The 18380-nt window shown below is 37.1% G+C and overlaps 1 protein-coding gene across 2 annotated transcripts in view; it reads right to left on the bottom strand.

The window, feature by feature from the left end:
* Positions 1–18380, bottom strand: part of EYS (eyes shut homolog) — a 2089174-nt gene that overhangs the window by 912324 nt on the left and 1158470 nt on the right. For both annotated transcript variants that reach the window (XM_033217548.1, XM_033217547.1), the window contains one exon: positions 13765–13880. In XM_033217548.1, the coding sequence (XP_033073439.1) occupies positions 13765–13880 (116 nt within the window). The remainder of the gene's footprint in view (positions 1–13764; positions 13881–18380) is intronic.

The raw sequence follows: 18380 nt of genomic DNA on the forward strand, positions 1-18380 counted from the left end.
TATTTTACTATACTCAGTTTACCAATAAAAACTACTGTTGTAAGAATTTTTTTTTTTTTTTTTTTTTTGGAATCTCACACTGTCGCCCAGGCTAGAGCGCAGTGGCAAGATCTCGGCTCACTGCCAGCTCCAAATCCCTGGTTCAAGAAATTCTTGTGCATTGGCCACCCCAGTAGCTGGTATTGCAGATGGCCACTACCATGCCTGGATAGTTTTTACATTTTTAGTAGATATGGGGTTTCATCATGATGGCCAGGCTGATCTCAAACGCCGATGACCTCAAGTGATTCACCCTCCTTGGCTCCCCAAAGTGCTGCAGTTACAGGTATGAGCCGCTTAGATTGTACATCATAGCTGTGCCATGTCTATTATATAAAATGTAAGGCAATTTGTTATTTTAAATATTCTACTTCTGAAAATAGTGCATTTTTTCATTATACGTTATACTTATTTAATACAGAAAGCTTCCTCTTTTAATTAATATTTATGTTTTTATTCGTTTGTACCATTTTTTCCTCCAAAACCCTCACATAACCTTGCATTACAAAATACTATTACTGTGTTGCTTAGAAATGCTCAGAATACACATCCCTCCACCTTTTTCTTCCCCATAGCACTCATTGCTGCCCATAAACAAATTAACAAATAAATAAACACAATAATTTAGTGTCTTCCCCCCTGCCATCCTCTGCTTTTAGGTGGTAGATTTCATAAAAGCAAGGATCTTGGCTCTCTTTTACCAGAGCCTAATTGATTTGGGGAGAGGAAAATACATTTTTTTGTGTGTATTTTTTGTTGCTGTTTGTGGTAAAACTTGTCCTGAGAAGCAGATGGAGCCTTATTTCTCATGGCTATTTTATATTTAGCATTCTCATTAGCAGTACTGAGCAAACCCTCAGGGCTGACTTCCACTATAGGGTGTAGATTGAGTTTCAGGGCTTTTAGAGATACCTTTCTAATCCTTAGGAGGAAGCCATTATCTTTTGTCCATTGAGAAATCTCTTCTAATGACTACTTTACTCAGGATTCACCAATTGCTTTATTATTTTTTAACATTACTACCAAATAAGTGTCCTAGCTAATGTTTTTATTTCCCTCATCATACAGTTTCCTGCATTTTGTACCCAATGCTGACTTCCTTATTATCCAACACATTATTTGTCTCTTCTATACAGCTGAATGTTCTCTTTGGATAACAAACTGAAACTAATTGATTTTTATATCATTTTAAGGATCTGCAAACAATTGTGCTCAACATATATTAGAGCAAAGTATCAAGTTTTACCTGAATAAAAGAATTATTGATTTTTTTTTTTAGTGCATTGCAAGAGGATGCAAGCCTGTCCTCTTTTCCTTAATTTAAATGTAAGACTAATGTATACATATTTCTTTATAAGTTTTCCAAATACATTGCTTCAGTGAGTATCCAAAGGATGTGTTTTGATTGATCTAAAGTACAAGTTACTTGAATTAAAATAAGGATAAATGTCAAAACCACAAAAATATCTATTTAAAAAGGAATTATGAATTTTTCTAAAATTGCACCTTTGCTTTAATTCCTATTGAGATAATAATTATTTTTAATAGAGCAAGTCATCTCAAACACAGACAACACTTGGTAAATATTTGTTAATAAAATTGATGAGTTTATCTCATGAGAAAATAAAGACCAGAACCATAGACATACATCAAAATGTTTGTCTGTCTTGCTATACTGGTGTCTTCTGTGTTAGATTTATTTGAAGATGACATTTAAAAACTGAATACCACAAATAGGCTGTCCTTCTATAGATAACACTTGGTAAATATTTGTTAATAAAATTGATGAGTTTATCTCATGAGAAAATAAAGACCAGAACCATAGACATACATCAAAATGTTTGTCTGTCTTGCTATACTGGTGTCTTCTGTGTTAGGTTTATTTGAAGATGACGTTTAAAAACTGAATACCACAAATAGGCTGTCCTTCTATAGAACTCAGAACCTTTTTCCTCAGAAAATAGTTTCTCCATTTTTTTCTCATTTTAATACAAATACAGCTTCCACACTACATAAATATCTGTGTTTTAATTTAAGAACTGTAATTAACACTTTCATCGACTCTATCATTTACAAAACACAATAAGCCTGACCAATAGGCACTCATTGGTTAATGCATGGAGATCAATCTTGTTTGGCAGAATTTCATTTACTGAGGAAGAAATGAGCAGTTCTGATCAAATGAAAAAGAGAATGATCATTTTTCTTGAGTTTTTCAGCAAGTATAGGACATTCAAAAATTGTATTCTGTCATTTAAATTCTTTTACAGAATATTTGAATTTCAAAATGATGTAAGTACTTTAATCTTGTTTGGATTCACTTTTGCAATTGGATCTGCTAAAACGAATAATCTGCACTAATTATCGGCTTGTCAGAGATTGTCATAGCTTGAAACATTAAGAAAAGCCTGAGAGTTCAGACCTTTAATGTTATTTTCAAAAAATTAATTCTCAGAAAAAAAAAAAAAAAAAAAAAACCGCTTCCCATCTCCCTATCCAGCAGGGACTATTTACCTCCCACATCACTCTTCATAATTAAACAAAAATAATTGTAGTAATATTAATCCTCTCTAATCCTGTAAATATGTAGCTGAACTAACATTTTTATATGATGACCTAATTGGTGAAACTTTTAAAGTAACTTAAATAAAAGTAACCTGGAAAAAATTTGCCGTTTTTCAGAAGATCTCTGAGAAGAAGAACGCTGTTAGAGGGAAGTTCAGGTGAACATAAAACATTGGATGTGAAGAGAATTGCTACAAATTGTTAGGGAAAAGGTTTATTGCTTTGAATTGTGCTCTGTTGTTTCATGTTCAATTAAAAGTTCAATACAAGCATATTTCAATTATTTGAATTACTTGAATGTTCTTTACAGATTGCGTGTGCTACCATATCAGCGGGTGTAATTAGAGTACACATGCAAGAAAATTTTTAATTTTTCCGTTTTTTACATGTTAATGGAGAATGTGATTGTGAGTTAAATTAATGACTTTTGAACAATCCCTTAAAGGCTTCTAGTGACTCTGAAAAACAGGACCACCATTCAAGTTGAGATACCTGAGAAGCCTAATTAGAACAATAAAATCCATTTTTTAAAAGACACATTGAAGTACACGAATGAAAGAAAATCCATTCATGTTTTCTTAAGAAATATATTCATAGGTTCTTTCGTTCTCAAACAATCACAAAATTGTGGATTTTGGCCTGGCGCGTAATTTGGATGGCGTCATTCCCATCTACACAATAAGAGAAAAACTGAACAAACTAAAAATCAACTCTCCTTAGATTTGAAGAAAATTGAAGTCATTTCCCATTAAAGGAAAACGTCTGCCCCCCAAACAGCAGAGAGACAGTCAGGCAGGTACAAAGAATCATAGCTTACCAGAGCAGAAACTCAGGAGCAGAAACCTCTGCTGGAGCCAAAACCAGGGTAGAAAAACAAACTGTAATTGATAAAATGCTGGAGGCTCAATGTGTAGGAGCTTGAGAGTTAGTTAGTAACTACAAGGGACCCCACTGTTAGGGAATATCCCACACTGTAATGAACTTTACGTTCAAAAATATTACAAGGATCTCACAGTGAGGTTTGGAGAAAAATCCCCTCATGCTTCCAGTGTGGAGAGGAGAGGACAGCCATTTTGAAGACTCCCAGAGCATTCTGTTCCTCTTAACAAGGCTTGTCCTCAAGTGAAACTATTTTACCAGAGCCTAATTGACCTGTGGGAAGGAACATACTCAACTCCAGCCTTCTGTAGCTTTTCTGTCTCACCTAAGGGAATGGGCCCCATTTGAAGGTCACAGCCAGAGGCACAGGATCACCAAGACTGAGGCCTAATCACAGGACTATTAAAGGCTTACCCTCTCCTCATACCTTACTGCCGCATCAACAGGGATCTTTTATAACAACAGGAGATTACAACTGAAAGAACTCCACACGTCACATTTCTTTAAAAAGAATTTTCTAATGAAACCAAAATACAACAGGCAAGATGAAAATGAAAATATAAGAGGAAATTTTAACCTCTCACACCTATGACTATAGCACAGCAAACACAGCCTGACTCCTAGCCAGATAAACATAAAATGTTATGCTATAGACCTATTTACTGAGTTCCTTTTACCCAACGTATCATGTCTTTAAATAAAAAATTACAAGACATTCTAAAAACCAAAAAAATAGTTAGAAGAGACAGAGTAAGCATTGAAGTCAGACTCAGATGTGGTGGGGAAACTAATTATCAGACTGGGAATTTCAAACAACTGTGACTAATATGCTACGAGCTCTAATAAAACAACTTTAACAATGATGACCAAAATCAAAACACATGTACAGATGCTCCTCGACTTAAAATAGAGTTACATTACGATAAACCCATCATAAGTTGAAAATATTGTAAGTAGAAAATGCATTTAATACACTTAATATACTGAACTTCATAGTTTGGCCTAGCCTACTTTAACATGCTCAGAACACTTACATTAGCCAACAGCTTGGGCAAAATCATTCCACCCCATGCCTATTTTATATTACAGCGTTGAATAGATCATGTAACTTACTGAATGCCATGCTAAAATTAGAAAGCAGAATGGTTGTAGGGATGTGCAAAATACTATTTCTGCTGAATGTATGTCACTCTCGTACAATCATAAACTCGAATAATTATAAATTAGTGACCGCCTGTACTGTGCTCTGTGCTCTTAGGAATACCACAATGTCCAGCATTATCTTTGTCCTTCAGGAGTTTACAGTGTTTCAGAGTTGACAGAGAAGTGAGCAAATGTTCCACCAGAATGTGATAACTGATGCAATGCTTAGTCTCTTCCCATCTACTCTAGTGCTAGAATGCTATGATTTACACCTTGGACATTGTCAACTCTCTGCTATGGACACTACTTTCATGTTCACCTATACTCTACATACACACTTTATTTTTAGTATTAATGCAAATCAATTTACCTTTTGTCTAATTCATATAACTGCTTTACTCTTAAGACTCCCTCAAGTTTGATATCTTCCTGTGCATGAAGTACCCATGAGGTTTCACATTTCCCCATGATTGTGAGTTTTATTCTTTTAATATCCCATTTGCACTCAAGATTAGTGGGGCAGGGAAAAATAAACCTAAAAAAGCAATTTTCTAATGTTTTCATGCATTTTCCATACCTGTATCCATTTCAATGTTCTATTTCAATATTTACAAATTTAACTTGCTACAAATATTTTATCAAATATTTTGAATATTTTATTTTCTGATACTTCAGCAGATTATTTTATTTTCTATTCCAAGTAATAATTTACATGTGATTTTCAAAAGTATATTTCCTAGGAATATCTAATTTAGAGTAAATATATATGGCTATAGCATTGGCATGAATAACATTTCAATGTTAAAATTCTTTTTTAAATTAATTAATTTATTTATTTATTTTTTATTATACTTTAAGTTCTAGGGTACATGTGCATAACGTGCAGGTTTGTTACATATGTATACTTGTGCCATGTTGGTGTGCTGCACCCATCAACTCGTCAGCACCCATCAATTCATCATTTATATCATGTATAACTCTCAGTGCAATCCCGCCCCCCTCCCCCCTCCCCAAGATAGGCCCCAGTGTGTGATGTTCCCCTTCCCAAGTCCAAGTGATCTCATTGTTCAGTTCCCACCTATGAATGAGAACATGTGGTGTTTGGTTTTCTGTTCTTGTGATAGTTTGCTAAGAATGATGGTTTCCAGCTGCATCCATGTCCCTACAAAGGACACGAACTCATCCTTTTTTATGGCTGCATAGTATTCCATGGTGTATATGTGCCACATTTTCTTAATCCAGTCTGTCACAGATGGACATTTGGGTTGATTACAAGTCTTTGCTATTGTGAATAGTGCCACAATAAACATACGTGTGCATGTGTCTTTATAGCAGCATGAATTATAATCCTTTGGGTATATACCCAGTAGTGGGATGGCTGGGTCATATGGTACATCTAGTTCTAGATCCCTGAGGAATTGCCATACTATTTTCCATAATAGTTGAACTAGTTTATAGTCCCACCAACAGTGTAAAAGTGTTCCTATTTCTCCACATCCTCTCCAACACCTGTTGTTTCCTGACTTTTTAATGATTGCCATTCTAACTGGTGTGAGATGGTATCTCATTGTGGTTTTGATTTGCATTTCTCTGATGGCCAGTGATGATGAGCATTTTTTCATGTGTCTGTTGGCTGTATGAATGTCTTCTTTTGAGAAATGTCTGTTCATATACTTTGCCCACTTTCTGATGGGGTTGTTTTTTTCTTGTATATTTGTTTGAGTTCTTTGTAGATTGTGGATATTAGCCAGCCCTTTGTCAGATGAGTAGATTGCAAAAATTTTCTCCCATTCTATAGGTGGCCTGTTCACTCTGATGGTAGTTTCTTTTACTGTGCAGAAGCTCTTTAGTTTAATCATATCCCATTTGTCAATTTTGGCTTTTGCTGCTGTTGCTTTTGGTGTTTTAGACATGAAGTCCTTGCCCATGCCTATGTCCTGAATGGTACTACCTAGATTTTCTTCTAGGCTTTTTATGGTATTAGGTCTAACATTTAAGTCTCTAATCCATCTTGAATTAATCTTCATATAAGGAGTAAGGAAAGGATCCAGTTTCAGCTTCCTACTTATGACTAGCCAATTTTCCCAGCACCATTTATTAAATAGGGAATCCTTTCCCCATTTCTTGTTTCTCTCAGGTTTGTCAAAGATCAAATGGCTGTAGATGTGTGGTATTATTTCTGAGGACTCTGTTCTGTTCCATTGGTCTATATCTCTGTTGTGGTACCAGTACCATGCTGTTTTGGTTACTGTAGCCTTGTAGTATAGTTTGAAGTCATGTAGTGTGACACCTCCAGCTTTGTCCTTTTGACTTAGGATTGTCTTGGCAATTCCGGCTCTTTCTTGGTTCCATATGAACTTTAAAGCAGTTTTTTTCCAATTCTGTGAAGAAAGTCATTGGTAGCTTGATGGGGATGGCATTGAATCTATAAATAACCTCGGGCAGTAGGGCCATTTTCACGAAATTGATTCTTCCTATCCATGAGCATGGTATGTTCTTCCATTTGTTTGTGTCCTCTTTTATTTCACTGAGCAGTGGTTTGTAGTTCTCCTTGAAGAGGTCCTTTACATCCCTTGTAAGTTGGATTCCTAGGTATTTTATTCTCTTTGAAGCAATTGTGAATGGAAGTTTATTCCTGATTTGGCTCTCTGCTTGTCTGTTACTGGTGTATAAGAATGCTTGTGATTTTTGCACATTAATTTTGTATCCTGAGACTTTGCCGAAGTTGCTTATCAGCTTAAGGAGATTTTGGGCTGAGACAATGGGGTTTTGTAAATAAACAATCATGTCATCTGCAAACAGGGACAATTTGATTTCTTCTTTTCCTAACTGAATAGCCTTGATTTCTTTCTCTTGCCTGGTTGCCCTAGCCAGAACTTCCAACACTATGTTGAAGAGGAGTGGTGAGAGAGGGCATCCCTGTCTTGTGCCAGTTTTCAAAGGGAATTTGTCCAGTTTTTGCCCATTCAGTATGATATTAGCTGTGGGTTTGTCATAAATATCTCTTATTATTTTGAGGTACGTTCAATCAATACCGAATTTATTGTGCGTTTTTAGCATGAAGGGCTGTTGAATTTTGTCAAAAGCCTTTTCTGCATCTATTGAGATAATCATGTGGTTCTTTTCTTTGGTTCTGTTTATATGCTGGATAACGTTTATTGATTTGCGAATGTTGAACCAGCCTTGCATCCCAGGGATGAAGCCCACTTGATCATGGTGGATAAGCTTTTTGATGTGCTGCTGAATCCTGTTTGCCAATATTTTATTGAGGATTTTTGCATCGATGTTCATCAGGGAAATTGGTCTAAAATTCTCTTTTTTTGTTGTGTCTCTGCCAGGCTTTGGTATCAGGATGATGTTGGTCTCATAAAATGAGTTAGGGAGGATTGCCTCTTTTTCTATTGATTGGAATAGTTTCAGAAGGAATGGTACCAGCTCCTCCTTGTACCTCTGGTAGAATTCAGCTGTGAATGCATCTGGTCCTGGACTTTTTTTGGTGGGTAGGCTATTAATTATTGCCTCAATTTCAGAACCTGCTATTGGTCTATTCAGGGATTCAACTTCTTCATGGTTTAGTCTTGGGAGAGTGTAAGTGTCCAGGAAATTATCCATTTCTTCTAGATTTTCTAGTTGATTTGCATAGAGGTGTTTATAGTATTCACAGATGGTAGTTTGTATTTCTGTGGGGTCAGTGGTGATATCCCCTTTATCATTTTTTATTGCGTCTACTTGATTCCTCTCTCTTTTCTTCTTTATTAGTCTTGCTAGCGGTCTGTCAATTTTGTTGATCTTTTCAAAAAACCAACTCCTGGATTCATGGATTTTTTGGAGGGTTTTTTGTGTCTCTATCTCCTTCAGTTCTGCTCTGATCTTAGTTATTTCTTGCCTTCTGCTAGCTTTTGAATGTGTTTGCTCTTGCCACTCTAGTTCTTTTAATTGTGATGTTAGAGTGTCAATTTTAGATCTTTCCTGCTTTCTCTTGTGGGCATTTAGTGCTATAAATTTCCCTCTACACACTGCTTTAAATGTGTCCCAGAGATTCTGGTATGTTGGATCTTTGTTCTCATTGGTTTCAAAGAACACCTTTATTTCTGCCTTCATTTCGTTATGTACTCAGTAGTCATTCAGGACCAGGTTGTTCAGTTTCCATGTAGTTGAGAGGTTTTGATTGAGTTTCTTAGTCCTGAGTTCTAGTTTGATTGCACTGTGGTCTGAGAGACAGTTTGTTCTAATTTCTGTTCTTTGACATTTGCTGAGGAGTGCTTTACTTCCAATTATGTGGTCAATTTTGGAATAAGTGTGATGTGGTGCTGAGAAGAATGTATATTCTGTTGAATTGGGGTGGAGAGTTCTATAGATGTCTATTAGGTCTGCTTGGTGCAGAGATGAGTTCAATTCCTGGATATCCTTGTTAACTTTCTGTCTCGTTGATCTGTCTAATGTTGACAGTGGAGTGTTGAAGTCTCCCATTATTATTGTATGGGAGTCTAAGTCTCTTTGTAAGTCTCTAAGGACTTGCTTTATGAATCTGGGTGCTCCTGTATTGGGTGCATATATATTTAGGAGAGTTAGCTCTTCCTGTTGAATTGATCCCTTTACCATTATGTAATGGCCTTCTTTGTCTCTTTTGATCTTTGATGGTTTAAAGTCTGTTTTATCAGAGACTAGGATCGCAACCCCTGCTTTTTTTTGTTCTCCATGTGCTTGGTAGGTCTTCCTCCATCCCTTTATTTTGAGCCTATGTATGTCTCCACATGTGAGATGGGTCTCCTGAATACAGCAGACTGATGGGTCTTGACTCTTTATCCAGTTTGCCAGTCTGTGTCTTTTAATTGGAGCATTTTTTTCTTTTTCTTTTTTTTTTTTTTTGAGACAGCGTCTTGCTCTGCCACCCAGGCTGGAGTGCAGTGGCCAGATCTCAGCTCACTGCAAGCTCGGCCTCCCGGGTGTATGCCATTCTCCTGCCTCAGCCTCCCAAATGGCCGGGACTACAGGCGCCCGCCTCGTCGTCTGGCTAGTTTTTTGTGTTTTTAAGTAGAGACAGGGTTTCACCATATTAGCCAGGATGGTCTTGATCTCCTGACCTTGTGATCCGCCTGTCTCGGCCTCCCAAAGTGCTGGGATTACAGGCTTGAGCCACCGCGCCCGGCCCCCTTAATTGGAGCATTTAATCCATTTACATTTAAGGTTAATATTGTTATGTGTGAACTTGATCCTGCCATTATGATATTAACTGGTTATTTTGCTCGTTAGTTGATGCAGTTTCTTCCTAGCCTCGATGGTCTTTACATTTTGGCATGTTTATGCAATGGCTGGTACCGGTTGTTCCTTTCCATGTTTAGGGCTTCCTTCAGGGTCTCTTGTAAGGCAGGCCTGGTGGTGACAAAATCTCTAAGCATTTGCTTATCTGTAACGGATTTCATTTCTCCTTCACTGATGAAACTTAGATTGGCTGGATATGAAATTCTGGGTTGAAAATTCTTTTCTTTAAGAACGTTGAATATTGGCCCCCACTCTCTTCTGGCTTGTAGAGTTTCTGCCGAGAGATCTGCTGTTAGTCTGATGGGCTTCCCTTTGTGGGTAACCCGACCTTTCTCTCTGGCTGCCCTTAAGATTTTTTCCTTCATTTCAACTTTGGTGAATCTGGCAATTATGTGTCTTGGAGTTGCTCTTCTGGAGGAGTATCTTTGTGGTGTTCTCTGTATTTCCTGAATTTGAATGTTGGCCTGCCCTACTAGGTTGGGGAAGTTCTCCTGGATGATATCCTGCAGAGTGTTTTCCAACTTGGTTCCATTTTCCCCTTCACTTTCAGGCACCCTAGTCAGACATAGATTTGGTCTTTTTACATAATCCCATACTTCTTGCAGGCTTTGTTCATTTCTTTTTCTTCTTTTTTCTTTTGGTTTCTCTTCTCGCTTCATTTCATTCATTTGATCCTCAATCGCTGATACTCTTTACTCCAGTTGATGGAGTCGGTTACTGAAGCTTGTGCATTTGTCACGTATTTCTCATGTCATGGTTTTCATCTCTGTCATTTTGTTTATGACCTTCTCTGCATTAATTATTCTAGCTGTCAATTCTTCCACTCTTTTCTCAAGATTTTTATTTTCTTTGCACTGGGTACGTAATTCCTCCTTTAGCTCTGAGGAGTTTGATGGACTGAAGTCTTCTTCTCTCATCTCGTCAAAGTCATTCTCTGACCAGTTTTGATCTGTTGCTGGTGATGGGCTGTGCTCCTTTGCAGGGGGAGATGCGCTCTCAGTTTTTGAATTTCTAGCTTTTCTGCCCTGCTTTTTCCCCATCTTTGTGGTTTTATCTATCTCTGGTCTTTGATGATGGTGACGTACTGATGGGGTTTTGGTATAGGTGTCCTTCCTGTGTGATAGTTTTCCTTCTGACAGTCAGGACCCTCAGCTGTAGGTCTGTTGGAGATTGCTTGAGGTCCACTCCAGACCCTGTTTGCCTGGGTATCAGCAGCAGAGGTTGCAGAAGATAGAATATTGCTGAACAGTGAGTGTACCTGTCTGATTCTTACTTTGGAAGCTTCCTCTCAGGAGTGTACTCCACCCTGTGAGGTGTGGGGTGTTAGACTGCCCCTAGTGGGGGATGTCTCCCAGTTAGGCTACTCAGGGGTCAGGGACCCACTTGAGCAGGCAATCTGTTCCTTCTCAGATCTCGACCTCCGTGTTGGGAGATCCACTGCTCTCTTCAAAGCTGTCAAACAGAGTCGTTTGTGTCTGCAGAGGTTCTGCTGCTTTTTTGTTGTTGTTGTTTAGCTGTGCCCTGTCCCCAGAGGTGGAGTCTACAGAGACAGGAAGGTTTCCTTGAGCTGCTGTGAGCTCCACTCAGTTTGAGCTTCCCAGTGGCTTTGTTTACCTACTTAAGCCTCAGCAATGGCGGGCGCCCCTCCGCCAGCCTCACTGCTGCCTTGCGGTTAGATCACAGACTGTTGTGTTAGCAATGAGGGAGGATCCGTGGGCGTGGGACCCTCCCGGCCAGGTGTGGGATATATTCTCTTGGTGTGCCGGTTTGCTTTAAGTGCAGTATTGGGGTGGGAGTTACCCGATTTTCCAGGTGTTGTGTGTCTCACTTCCCCTTGCTAGGAAAAGGGATTCCCTTCCCCCTTGCACTTCCCAGGTGAGGCGATGCCTCGCCCTGCTTCAGCTCTTGCTGGTTGGGCTGCAGCAGCTGACCCGCACCGATTGTGCGGCACTCCCTAGTGAGATGACCCCAATATCTCAGTTGAAAATGCAGAAATCACCTGTTTTCTGTGTCGCACGCGCTGGGAGTTGGAGACTGGAGCTGTTCCTATTCAGCCATCTTGCTCCGCCCCCTCACAAAATTATTTTTCAATAAACTAAATTTCCCCTATCTTTAGCTACTCATTTTAAAGTGTAACTAATGCATTAGTAAAAGTTGAATCTCACTTATCTCATTGTAGCATTTCACACAAACATTATCTCTTGCTATGATAAATTTTTAAATTTTGTTTCAGCTTTCAAGTACTTAGAGAATGGTTGCAAAACTATCCATTTGAAATTAATTTAGTAAATGCCTTACTAAAATGTAAATGTATTATGTCTATAACATTTTCTCCTATTTAATAGACACGTGGTCTTATAAAACTATATTTTATCAAGATATTTATATTTCTAACATATACTAATGTATTTATACTTCAGCTTTGATTTTTTTCTTAAAGAAAAAGCTCAAATATTAATAGATTCATATTTCACATGTGAAAGAACATATACCAGGAGATTATTTCAGGAAATTTTGGAGATATTTGTTAGTAAGTTATATTTTATATATTTTAGATATATAAAATAAGCATCGATTTCCTAAGTTATTTAGATTTCTACGTATCTTCCACCAGGCTGTACTGGTGGAAGATATAGCTAAATAAAAAACACATCTCAGTATTTTGCTCCTTATACTGACTCTTTGAGAAAGGCATTATTGGTATAATCTGAGGTGTCAGAAAAAAAAACTTCTTGGTACCAACTAACTTCCAATTTAAGTATCAGAGCATCTGAAATTTTTCTCCAAAGATCTATTGCTTTGGGAGCAGTGAGAGAAAATCTTTTTCCTAGGGCAAATCCAAAATTAGAAAATTCTCAGAGAAAGGAAGATTTCTGTTTGAGCTCATTCATATCCCTAAAAAACTTATGAGCCCTGGGTACATCTTTTAAGAGGGAACAGCATTGGATTAATCCCAGGTCCTTCCACAATTGATTTTTCAAATTCTTGTGTTTGGTGACAGTTATTGATTATTTTTTTTTTCTGTGTAATTCCTTAACTTCGTCTAGAGACTCTTGGTTCTAGTTTTTCCTTTCTGATCTTTCACTTCTGAGAAGGAGTTTGTAGCTCCATTCATACTTCCCTTCACACTTGTTCATCTTTTATATACACTGGCCAGATGCTTGAAGTATGATTCTTTATTCTTGAACTAGGTCACGTGACTATATTCCCTCTCTAGTTATTTAGCCTTAATCTCAGTGAAGGCTGGTCTAATAATGATATTTATAAATACACATTTAAAAATTCTGATAACACAGTCTTACCAATCGTTGTTTTTTTCACTATATTCATGGGCTGCAGTCAGTTTTAATAAAAGACTGTGGTCAAAAGCTATTTTTTAATAGAGACATTTTTACCAAGGAAAGTCATTTCTAGTGCTAATGGAGTTCAGGCCAGTTCAAACTTGCTGAGGAAGCAGATTCGTCCTCCTTGGACATACAATATGCTGAGCCCAACCCTGGAAGTAGTACTATGTCCTTGGGCAAAATAAAAGTTCTGCCAAGACCCTGACAGTATTAAGTAATTCCTCCACTGGCATCCTCTTTCCAAATGCATTAAGACATTAAAGGCCAATACATTAAGTCACTTGCACCTTGGTGTGGATCAATTTATCAGAATGTTTTTCTCCTGAAAGAAAGGACTGAGGGTGCAAGTGATGCATGGACAACAAGGGAACGAGGAATGCTGAGAAAAGTGTAGCATGTACAGACAGAGAAGGAGAGATGCACTGAAGATTAACTACTCCAACCTTATTTTCCACCATGTAATTTTCTATTGTTTACTGCATATCAAAGAGAATAAAAAATTATTACAACCACAACCACCAATAATCTTTACCATAAATCCAGGTGTGCATAAACATGTCGAGCCAGGTTCATTTTCCATGCATAGTTGATGAACACATGAGTTGGGAATGCACTCAAGTTCCTTCTCACAGTGGTGTCCAGACCATCCTGTTCAACAAAATTACAAAGCAGATATGCAATTTTTAATGATAATAAAAACAGTTTTGCTAATAGCTTATATTTATTAGCTTTTATTATTTGAAATGATTATGCTAGACATTTTGTACCGATCACCTCAGCATATCTTCATAATCAGTTTATCAGGTAGCTATTATTCTATCTATATTTAGTTCATGAGAAAATTAAACTCAGAGAAAATAAATAATTTGCTCTAAAATCACACAGTTAAGTATAAATGAAAGTGAGTACATGTATGATATGTCTCAGCGCTTTTCCGTGGTGCCATTCAGCATTACATATTCAAATGTCTTTACTTATTTTACTTCAGAATAAATACCTGGAAAGCAATAGAATAAAGTTACTTCATAACTCCCTTAATATGAATCTTAAATTCAGAGGAAAGCAACTACTACAGACATCTAGATATATGATTTTTTTTAATACCTGTAGTATTACAGTTAGTGTTTTACACTTAGTATTTGTTATACTGTGGTTCTACAGAATATAAGTTTTGTGTCTATGTACCTTTGGCCATTGGCTATAAGAATTCTCATTAAACATGACAATCTAAAATTTTCCATACCAAAACATAGTTTGATTGTATGTATTTTGTCTGGCTTTTGCTAGTCAAACATTTCATTATTTCCATCATCAACCTATCAACCAACATTGCTAAGTACCCCATAAGCTGATATCTTAGCTATGATTTCCTGGGTACATATTAGGAACATTTTTTGAAACCATTGATTCTTTCCTATCAGATAATTACTTCTAATGAATCTTAATATGCCTAACATGCTAGCCACAACACCATGTTAACCTAAGCATACCCTTCTACCTCGGGACAACAGGTCTTTACGGGCAGCTCTCACTGCTCACTGACTATGCTTACTCTAATTACAACTTTTTGACTTTTCTTTATTTTTCTATGTATTGTCGAATAGCATTTAATCTGAACCCTGGCTGTTGGGAAACGTAAAATTTAATTATTGTTCATACTTTGGAAGATACTCTGATTGTTATTCCCTGATAAATTGCAACAAAACAATTAAGTACATATTTTGAGGTACTTAGAAATAATTTATTGAAACACTGCATTATAAGAAAAAAATAAGGCCTGAGTCTAAAAGACATGGCAATGTCCACATCAAACTTAAAAATAGCTGCCAAGAGACTAAATTTATCAAATCCTCATCCAAGACTCTTTCCACTTTGCAATGCTCTTTCATGTACTGAGCTGATTCTGCAGGGATCTCTACTAAGGAGGCTGTAAAAGGTGATATGGAAAAAATCATCTTTGCAAGGTTTATAAAAAGTCAGTATGACTAGTCATTCACATAGTTGAGTCTCACAAACATATTATTGAGCATAAAAATATATTGCATAAAAATACACCCTGATAACTGCTTTTATAAAATTCAAATGCGTATGAAACTTAATAACATTGCTTAGAGATGCATACATATGTAATAAAACTCTAAGGAATACTAAAGGAATGTTGAATATAAAAATTCAGAACAGTTACTTCAGGGAGTGGGATATTCCTGGAGGGATATAGAGGTAGCAAGAATTATTGCTAATATTCTATTTCTCAGAACACATGCAGTTATACACATTTATTACAGTGTATTTTATATTTTTTATATATTGTATCCTCTTCTGATTGAATATTTCTAAATATATTTTATGCAATTAAAATGACATAGTTTTCCTTTGCTTCTTATACTGTGAAAAACATGACAAAGCTTTACACCATAAGATGGAAAGTATAAAAGAAAAATTGCACTGGGCAAGTTATACAGACAAGGAAGACTTCATTCAAGAGTACTGCAATAGGAGACAGAGATTTTTACAATAGAGTAGAGAGCTTGTACTCAACCCCACTGAAATAAACGGGAGCAGGAACATTTTTAAAGGCCGGGTGAGCTAACGGAAAAGTACTGGGGGGATGTTTGGGTGGGTGGGAATTTGGTCAATTTCAATAGGTCACCTGTACTTGCTAACTGTCTCTTACTGAAGTTAGGCTTCTACTCTCCCGAAGAGACTGGGAAATAGGGGCACTATTTGTCTCCTTCCAGGGTTACATTTTGTTTTGATTTGTCTTTCATTGTTGTTGTTTTTGCTGTTTTGTTTTGTTTTGTTTTTGAGACAGGGTCTCGCCCTAGTGCCCAGGTTAGAGTGCAGTGGTGTGATCACAAGTCACTGCAGCCTCAACCTCCTAGGTTCAAGCAATCCTCTCACCTTAGCCTCCGGAGTACAGGATTACATTTTGAAGGAATGACTCCCAGGTCCTTGGGAAACAGCCTGGGAGAAGATTTACATCTCAAAGGGACAGAGAAATAATTTACAAGTTTTCTAAAGTAAATGCTCTACAAAAAGGGAGATCAGGACTAATAGTCAGGAAGAAGTCTATCTAAAGCCTAGTCAAACTGAGCAAAATGTTAAGGCTGTCTTGATCAAAGACACCAAACAAGGATAGAAAATAAGTTAGTTAACGTTCATTACAAGAAACAGAAATCACTCTAGTTATTTAAGCAAAAAGGATCTGAAGAATGGAATTAGGTGCTTACGAAATTGTCAGAAGGAAGGAAAGCTGTAGGAGTAACACCAAGAACCACAGATATGATTTTCTGAGAGATGTCCCCTCAGTCAGGATCAGGAAGATGAGAAATAGAAAAGCACTATTAAAATTTTTGAGTTCTAATTCAAATAACCCTTTGTGCTAATCCAAGGAAAGTTGATTACCAGGGAGCTGCCATTTCAATGCACCCACGCACTGAAATAGTGACTCTACAGTGGGATCTGCTGCAAAGAACCACATCGCTCCATGACATTTTTTGCCAGAAGGATATGGTAAGACACCCAGAAATGGTCTCCATCAGAGCCTCCAGATTTAAGGTATGTTTCTTATTGGCGGAACTCAATTATATTTGCAACTCCAGTTTTGAGGGAGTCTGGAAATTGTAGTTTTTAATACTCTTGCCTCCGCAGTACAGGAAACCACATTACACGGGAATGGATGGTGAGTGTCAGAGGTACCCATTAGTATGAAGAAACAGGTAAAATGAATAGGTGCTTATACTGGTGTGGGACAAGGTAGTAGTAAGAAATGAGACCAGAATAAGAAAATATAGATCAGGCAAATAAATATTTATTGAATAAGATATTTTTTAATGATCAGAAACAAAATATATTTTCTTTTGAGTCTTATGTAGGTTTTATGTTCATTCTTTTTTTTTTTTTTTTGAGACGGAGTCTCGCTCTGTCGCCCAGGCTGGAGTGCAGTGGCCGGATCTCAGATCACTGCAAGCTCCGCCTCCCGGGTTTACGTCATTCTCCTGCCTCAGCCTCCCAAGTAGCTGGGATTACAGGCGCCCGCCTCGTCGCCCGGCTAGTTTTTTGTATTTTTAAGTAGAGACAGGGTTTCACCGTATTAGCCAGGATGGTCTCGATCTCCTGACCTCGTGATCCGCCCGTCTCGGCCTCCCAAAGTGCTGGGATTACAGGCTTGAGCCACCGCGCCCGGCCTATGTTCATTCTTAATGAGGTAACCAAACATTCAGAAAATAGTTTAGTAACTGAAAACAAAAACCAAAAATTGTCATTAGTAATCTAGGAAAAGCATTCAAATTATTATGGTGTCAAATTCGTAGTGTTAACCTAATGTCTGACACATAATATAAGTAAGTGTGTAAGGAATAAATGATTGAAAATAATTGTGGTGCAAAATAAAGACAACTTTAGGTGACATATTGTAATAAAATTAGAGTAAATTTTTAATTTTTGTTTTTTTGGAGAGACAGTCTTGCTCTGTCACCCAGGCTGGAGTATAGTGGCATGATCACAGCTCACTGCAACCTTAAACTCCTGGGTTCAAAGGAGCCAATCCACCCAGCCTAAAGCTAGAATGATCTTAAATTGAAGACTAAACCAAATCTTTAAATACATTGATATATTCAGCTAGAAATATTGACCAGTTTGAATATTACTAGCCTATAACATAACAGTTACAATAGTTTGAGTTTATGAATGAAAATAAATGTCATTACTTCTAAGATTTATATATCTTATTTTCATTTCATTTTCCCTCTCAGACCATAGTGATTTGTATCTGATCTTATGAATATAAAATAAAAATAAACCTAAACCTAAAATAATTTTGTCTTACTAGTTAATATATTATTTAGAAATTGGATGGGGCCTATCAGGGGGAGGGGGGAGGAGGGAGGGATTGCATTGGGGTGTTATACATGATATAAACGTTATGCACATGTACCCTAGAACTTAAAGTATAATAAAAAATAAAAAATAAAAAATAAAAAAAAATACTGATTATAGCTCTAATTCAATGACATTAACTTGGTTGTCTGAATGTCCTCTTTGACAATTTCCAATTGGCTAAGTACCACCATAGAGGATAACTTATTATGTTATTACTGTGATAGCTAAATGTTCCTCTTAATATAAAGTATCAGCAAAGACACCTGG

Source organism: Trachypithecus francoisi, unplaced genomic scaffold (genome assembly GCF_009764315.1).
Source record: "Trachypithecus francoisi isolate TF-2019V2 unplaced genomic scaffold, Tfra_2.0 Lachesis_group10, whole genome shotgun sequence".
Taxonomy (NCBI): domain Eukaryota; kingdom Metazoa; phylum Chordata; class Mammalia; order Primates; family Cercopithecidae; genus Trachypithecus; species Trachypithecus francoisi.